The following is an 8185-nucleotide window of genomic DNA, read 5'->3' as shown; positions in this document are numbered from 1 at the left end:
ACACACACACACACACACACACACACACACACACACACACACACACACACCAGAGCTGCTCCCCCTCAGGGGAAACAATCACGTTCACTCTGTCTCCGTCCTCACAAACACTGAAATCATCAACCTTCAAAAAACCCTGATCTGTGTGATTTAAATCTTAAAATATGTCTGTCGTTCACACTTCGTCTTTGTGTTTTGCTTCTGTTAGCAAAATATCTGTGGGCGTATTTTAACGAAATTAACAGGAGGTAACCGTTTACATCTGATAAACGTTTGGATTCAATCTGGTCCAAGATGGCTGCCACTGCCAACTGACCTTAAAAAAACGCAATAAAGGCTGAAACCTGTCAGATACTGATCCAAAATCAAAAGTGAGACTGTAGCTAAAACTGACCCCAAAACGTATTCTGGTGAAGTAACTGTTTTACAGTCAGGTCTGTGTGTCTGTTAGCAAAATATCTCATGAACGACTGCACAGGATCGACACGCTCAGTAATCAGTGGCTGAATGTCTACAACTGATTCACTTGAGTTTGAGTCAAAGTGGCTGCCAAAGCTAATCAACACAAACCAGCATAAAAATGGCAACAATTTAGTCAGTTTTACAGATCTGAGGACAAATTGGACATAGCAGTAGCTGAGAGTCATTCCCAACACACACAGCGAGCGACAAGATGAAGCAAAATGTTACTTTCAAGGTTTGACACACAATTTATTTCACAGCATCATGTGTAGATTTAACATTTAAACCAACAAAACTCATGATTGTTTGAGTCTGATTAGAGAATTTGTGCCATTTTAGATGGGGGGGAAAGAGAGAATGAAAGAAAAATCTAGATCCAACAGCAAAGTGGTTCTGTCAAATCTCTCTTTTATTATTCATGTTTAATTCTGGATTAATAATAGATCATCCAAAGCCTCGAAGCCTGACCCTGAATGTTCTAATTGCAGGTTCTGTCAGGCAGAATCACTCCATGTGTGGTTCTGTGTGTGTGTGTGGTTCTGTGTGTGTGTCCTGCACCTCTGGGCCCACATGCAGGCGTGGATGTGAGCCCCTCACACTGCAGCGTTCTGATTCCTTCGCCCTCTGGAATCGATCGGGAGCCGGACTCTATTCTTACTGGATTCGCCCCGGGGCCACTGGAGACGCTTTAAAGAAAACTAACGCTGCAGAAATCTGGTCGGCACTCATGCTTTGTTTCACTTCTTTTCTGAGATTGTGTTTTAAAGCAGTGGTTCCCAAAGTTGGTGGTCAGGACCAACAATGGGGTCCCAAAACATCAAGGTGGGGTCCTGAAAGATTTTCTGAATTAATTACATTAGAAAATAACAACTAACAACATTTTTGTTTGCCTTTGTTGTTATAAAAGTGTAAGGTTAGTGTACCCAGAATTGACAAAAATTGCATAATGAGTATTGTTGCTATGCTCTTATTTTTTTTGACATGAAAACAATGTTTATGATCCAACAACAGTTGGGGGCTCAGGTCTCTGCTGCTGGTATTTTGAGGGTCAAAGGCTGAAAAGTTTGGGAACCACTGCTTTAAAGAGTTCTCCCCTCAGAGGGAACCCGTCCAGCGTCTGCTCCACAGATAACGTCCAGCGTTAGAAGACTTTTATTGTCTCAGGTGAGACTCTGTGTTTAGGTTCAGCTGGGATTTTTGCCAAATATCTCGTGAACCAATGGATGAATTTGAAATAAGACAAAAGGCTTAATGAGAGGTGATGAGCACAGATAACCAAAAAGTTAGCATCACTAACCACTAATCCACTAAGTAAAAACCTTAGCTCTGCTAATGCTAAACCTATAAACAGATAAACACTTAGGAAAAGCTAACGCTCTTTGAAGTCACCTTAGACGTTAGGCTTTTTTTTATTTTCATTCATCTCCTTCCAGTTGCAGACTGGTGGGACTAAAATAAACATATTTGTTTATTAATGGTTTAATTTGAAAGTGGGTGGGATCTTTTGTGGCAAATCAACCAATCCTAACCAGTTACAGTTCTAACTTGTGATAATTCCAGTTTAACCCTTTCAGAATAAAAGCATTTTCTTAAAACATATACTTTATCATATTTTATTTGCAGTAAATCTATTGTAAATATTGTCAAGTGTTATTTTGTGTATTTTTGACGCTTTTACTTTGAGGTTTAGCTGCTAAAAATGCTACAAGCTACACACATCCAACGCTGTTTGTAAGAGCGGAAATTTTTATTTATTTGGGATAAATCGTATAAAAATAAACTTTTGCACTTGGAAATGTTTTAGAGGACTTTAAATCGACAGTCCACTAATGGTTTCCATAGTTAGCAAAAATGCTAATCCACTAAATGAGAAGCCACTTCTGCTATTAGTGGATTAGCAGACCTGTGCCCACTGTTGTAAGGACAAGAGCTTTTGTTTTAGAAATACTTAAATGAGTATATAAGTTTGTTAAACACTTTTTATTCAGTGATAACTCAGTTGCTGCAGTAAATCCTCTCAGTGGACTCATCCTCTGCTTTGAAACATTCAGGCTTCTCTCAGGCCCGCGTTGTGGGCGATAAAATCCTGTGATTTTAATCAGTTGCGAGTTTTTTGGGGACTTAAAGGATTATTGTTTTTCAGTTGTGCAAAATAAAATGTTATGAATATTTTATTCCTGCTGTTTTACCTTATTTTTTATTATCATTATTCTTCTCTTTTCTGCATTCGTGTTCGCCAAATAAGCTCCTGAAGTGACTGCAGGATCACAGCTGTTGCAGGTGATGTTTTTCCTATCAGTGCCTGTTCCTGCCCCTCCCCACCCCCGACGTGAAAACCTGCAATGAGGGTAAAAGATACAACGGTTAGATGTGTTCGGATTGTTGAAGGTCCAAACAAAAGAGCGGCGGTGGTGAAAACAAACAGGAGCCTCCGGGCATTTACAATCACAGCAGCAAGACGGTGAGACATGCATGACGCCTCGCCCCGTCTCACCCCCGTCGACCCCGCTTTCTCTTTTAAATTAAACTTCTAGCTTTCTTTTACCCACCACCTTTCAGTCAAGATCCCCTTATGATAAAAAAATGACAGATGCAACCTGTTTTTGATCAAACCTTCATTTAAACATAACAAATGATGTTATTAAAATGCAACATTCTAGCAGTCATAGTATAATAATAACTCTCACATTATCACACCACATTTAAGTTTAATATTGGCTGAAAATGATCTATTGTCGGTTGGCTGTGGCAGCCATCTTAAATCAGGTTGACTCCAAACATTAATCAGCTGTAGATTAACACCCCATGATTATAACCTGAATGTTTCATTAGAATCCGTTCAGTCTTTTGTAAGATATTTTGCCAACAGACAGACAGATTTGACTCAAAGACAGTTAACGGCAATCTTTAAAGCATGATCTTACACAATCTGTTATCTCTCATATGTTGTGAATCACTCTCAGCTACCACAACTCCAGATTATAGATCACTATCTATAAAATTAGCTCAGTTATAATCAGAAATGTGTTTTTTAAGTTCTGTTGGCTGTGGCTGCCATCTTGAATTGAGTTAGCTTCAAAAGTGAATCAGCTGTAGGTATTTATTTAGTGATCATTTCCTGAAAGTTTCATCAGGATCTGTCAAGACGTTTATGAGATATTTTGCTAACAGACAGACAGTTGACCACACACGGTGAAAATATTGTGGCTCTGCCTTTGGCTTTTATATGAAAAAATATATATAAATAAAAGTTTGTGATTAGAAATGTATATTTCTGTTCATTAGTTGTTTTTTGTTTGCTTGTTTTTTGAAATGGGGCCTTTAGGTCTCAAGTGAACTTCAACAGAAAAATAAATAAATAATAATAATAATAATTTCTTCTGTAAAACTGAATTTATTATGATATGCAACTTGTTATAAAGCATCTCCCTGTGGGATTAAACCAGAACCAGAGCTCAACAGAAGAAAGTCCAGATCTGGTTTCTTTTCTGTCCCGTGACGTGTGAAGCAGCTGCTGACTGTTAAATCTGTCAGTTTTCTGTTTTTTGTTGTCCTGAAAACAAACACCTCCATTTTGTGAAGAAGCGCAGATTTTTATCAGCTGACTTTATTTACAGTTTTTAATCTCTCTTCATCCTGAAGGACCTGATTCTGATCTCTCTGCAGAGTCCGCTTTCAGTCCTCAACAATATAATATTTGAAGATAGATCAAAGTCCGACTCCTCAGTCTCGTCTCTGTTTCTGAAAGAGTCACTGATCTGGTTCTAGTTTCGGTCCTATTTGAGCCCATGCTGCGTCTCCTTGTGCCTCCTCAGGTCCACCTTCCTCTGGAAGCCCTTCCCGCAGAGGTCGCAGCCGAACGGCTTGTATCCGGTGTGTTTGCGGCTGTGTGTGATCAGGTTGGAGCTCTGGCTGAAGGCCTTCCCACACACCTGACATTTGTGCGGTTTCTCGCCTGGAGGAAAGGAAACGAGGGTTATTTACTTGTTTGGCGGTGGGACATTAAAGCCGGTTCGGGTCCTCACCTGTGTGGATGAAGGTGTGCTTCTTCATGTCCGACTTCTGGTGGAACCTTTTTCCGCAGAACTGGCACGGGTAGGGCCGCGTGTCGGAGTGGATGAGCAGGTGCGTGGAGAGGGTGGAGGAGCGCTTGAAGCTCTTCCCGCAGATTTTACAGTCGAAGCTTCTTTCCTGGAGACGAAAACAAGAAGGTCCGGCTTTTAGTCCAGCTTTGTGACAGAGGCTGCGGGATGTGGTCTCTGGGTTCGGACCTGTGAGTGTACGGACTTGTGCTGCTCCAGGCTCACTGCGTGCCCGAACGTTTTGCCGCAGATGTCGCACGCGAAGGGCCGGGTGCCGCTGTGGGACCTGCGGACGTGGACCTCCAGACCGTGCGGGGTGGAGAACACCTGGAGCCGGGAGAGCAGAGAGAAGCAGACTGAGATCCTGCAGGTGTGTGGGGTCAGAGGTCAGAAAACCCTGAGCTGAAGGCCTGATTTATACATTAAACTTATCACAAAAAGTCCATGTGTGGCGGATTAACAATGATCCCTGACAATAAATCTAACTGGGAACACCTGGGGGGACCAGAAGCTCAAAATAAGTGTCAACAACAACAAAATAAACTGTTTGACAGAGATGATTTGAAAATTATTTCATGTGAAGAACCCACACACTCAGCTCTACTGCTCATCCCTCAAATGCATGTTCCTTACTAATGTGGCACCATTTAAAAGGGAAATTAACCGGCTTTCTGTATAAGATTTATTCCCAAGAAGCATTGTTACAACAAAGAAATAATACCAAACACTAATTTACTGATTTTTTAAATAAAATATTTTAAATCAAATGCTCTATTTTAATATTAAAACAAAAGCATTATATTTTACCAAGACCTTAAAAAAACATATTTGAAAAAGCATTAATTTAATAAAAGACAGTGGCCGATCAAAGATTTTTCTGCGTAAGGGGCCACAATATTTATAGAAGGGACAAAATGGTTCAACATCTGTGAACACAAATCCCTGGTTTTGTTCAAGTGTAAACATTTAACCAATCATGTTCAAACACTTGTAATGTAATGCAGTGTAAAAAAAAAAAGTTAGCATATTTTAAAATGCATTTTTACTGTACATAAAATGCTTACTTTCAAACACAGAGCATGTGAGAAAATCCAGCCATTGTTTGTCAAAATAAAATACTTTTGTCTGTAGGATTGTTCAAGTCTTCTTAAGAGAAGACTTCTTTCTGTAAGCTTGATTTGTGACGGACTTTCCTGTTCGACTCATTAGCGCCACTAGTGTTTGAACATGGAACTGCATCCATCATCATCACTGGGGGCAAARRMAMWMAAAAAAAAAAAAAAAAAAAAAAAAAAAAACWMGTGCAGATGCATTGAATTTACTTGGCCACTTTATGTCAAATGGTTCCACTTAACTGAGCTGAGTAAACGTAACGCAGTTTTTACATTTACTCGGCTCAGATGAGTAGAAATGGTTGACGGATTTAAGTTGGTGCCAATGTCCCTGTGGCCCCGCCCCCAGAACCACCTCTGAATGAAGACAAATTATTATCATTCTTTCTCTCAATCAAGAGTTTTATTATTTTATTCACCATTTTCACTTGGTTAAACATTTACATTTACAAAATCTGTTTTTAAGAAGCCCTCAAAAACATAGATAGATAGATAGATAGATAGATAGATAGATAGATAGATAGATAGATAGATAGATAGATAGATAGATAGATAGATAGATAGATAGATAGATAGCTGACCTTGCCACACTTCACACACTTGTAGGCTCCGTTCAGGATGAGGCTGGGACACAGCAGCTGGGCGGGGCCGGGGCCCTTCACGTCAGGCCCTTTGTGCAGGCCGGCCTCAGGGAAGAGCAGGGCGGCAGCGTGCCTCCTGTAGTCACTGAAGGGCTCCTCCAGCAGGGCTCGCTCTGCAAACAGGGCCGGGTGGGAGCTCCTGTTGGCGTACAGAGCCATCGCCGCCGCTCCCCTGTCCTCCAGGTCAGGATGGAGGGGCTGCTCCCCGAGGGGCCTCAGCCCTGGCCCCTGGTAGCTGCTCCAGGCATAGGGCCGGAACGGGACGGTGAAGGGCTGGGTCTCGTCCACCAGAGGGGACAGGGATTTCTCTGAGTCCACTGGAGAATAACAAGATGAAACTTTAATGAAACCAGAGACGTGGCTGAATGGGGGGGGGGGGGGGGTATTCCCAGAGACCCCCCCAGACCTCAGAGAGCTAATGTGAGGAGGGAGGAAATCCCTGAACATCAGCTGAAAAATCCACATCCATAATGGAGAAACAATTGTTTCAGAATTAGAATATTTGTGAATATTTATCAAGCTTTTTTTCCCTCATTAAAAATGACCGGAGCAACTTTCGCATCATTAAAACCTTCAAAATGTTTCTAAATATTTACTATTTTTACCTTGTCTTCTGGTCCTGTCTTCTTTGGCTTTTGTTTCTTTTTATTTCTTTCTTTCTTTATTTTTATTTTTTTGCTAAATTATTATTTTCTGCTATTTCAGCTATCTTTCTGTTTCTTTCAGTTACTATTCTCCTAATTTCAAAGTTTTCTTTTTACTTTTTTTTATGCTACTTTAAGCTGTTTTCTGCCTTTTAGGCTCCTTTTTTCTAGCTTATTTTGGCAAATTTTAGCTTTTTTCTACAAGCTTCACCTACTGGCTTGACTCAAACATACTCTGCTTCTTTGTGCTATTTTGAGCTTTTTCTGCAATTTTTTTAGCTATTTTTAGGTCATTTCAGGGGTTTTTTTTATAATAAAAGGCAACATTTATGTACTGCTTCTGCTAATGTGAGCTTATTTACTGTCCTTTAACCATCTGCTAAATCCAACTTGTTTCTGCTCATTTTAGCTGCATCTCTGCTCTGTTCAGCAACATATTTTAGTCTAATTTTACTTCACTTTTTCCTACTTTCAGCAAACCTCCGCTGTTCTAATTGAACTCACAAACAGTTTTATTTCAGCTTCTTCAGCAAACATCTGTCGGCAATGAAGAGCAGATTATCCAGTTCAAACGTGAATAAGCTCCAAAAAATATTACAAATAAACTATGTATTTACATAATATTAAAGCTGCTGCCTGCAGCTCATTTTGTTCATCAGTGTCACTTCCTGACAATCACATTCATGAAGGCCGACACAAACAGACTCAAACATTCGCTGTTCAGAAACTACGAGTCAAACTTTCTCTTTGGCTTTTCAGAGACCTGAATAACACACTATAGTAAATTGTAGTTATGTACTATGTGAATTATGTACTACGTGAATTAAATGTGAATTAAATGAATTATAATTATCTTTAAAATTCTTAAACTGTATTTGAACAGAATTTGTGGAAACTGCTAATCCTTTCAACTGCACTTTCTTGTAATTTGGGCATTTTTCTGAGATTCCAGCGATGACTGCAGACGTGTTGTTTTCTTTAAAAGGAAAATATATTTTAATACAAACTGTTTTCTACATTCTGTGCAATTTTCATGAAAATCAGTCGACCCTCAGTATATTTTAAACTCCCCGAGCAAAGAGAAACATGTCTCTTATTCTGCTAAAATTGTACAACTTCCTTATTTCTCAACCAAATTAACCAGTTTTTTAAAATTATTTTATTACTTAATTTTGAAATACAATTCAGGGCCATATATATATATATGTGTGTGTGTGTGTGTGTGTGTGTGTGTGTGTGTGTGT

The 8185-nt window shown here is 39.7% G+C and overlaps 1 protein-coding gene across 1 annotated transcript; it reads right to left on the bottom strand.

Moving 5' to 3' along the window:
- Positions 1 to 4049: 4049 nt before the first annotated feature.
- Positions 4050 to 6614, bottom strand: LOC106529623 (zinc finger protein Gfi-1; the record flags this gene model as incomplete). Its single annotated transcript, XM_014025098.1, is given in 4 exon segments — positions 4050 to 4417; positions 4488 to 4653; positions 4734 to 4871; positions 6238 to 6614. Coding segments are annotated over 4 exon segments (860 nt in total), but the record flags the coding sequence as incomplete, so codon positions are not given.
- Between the last annotated feature and the right edge of the window lie 1571 nt (positions 6615 to 8185).

Source organism: Austrofundulus limnaeus, unplaced genomic scaffold (genome assembly GCF_001266775.1).
Source record: "Austrofundulus limnaeus strain Quisiro unplaced genomic scaffold, Austrofundulus_limnaeus-1.0 Scaffold456, whole genome shotgun sequence".
Lineage (NCBI taxonomy): Eukaryota > Metazoa > Chordata > Actinopteri > Cyprinodontiformes > Rivulidae > Austrofundulus > Austrofundulus limnaeus.
Note: the sequence above shows the minus strand (reverse complement) of the source record. Positions and strands in the feature narration are given on the sequence as shown.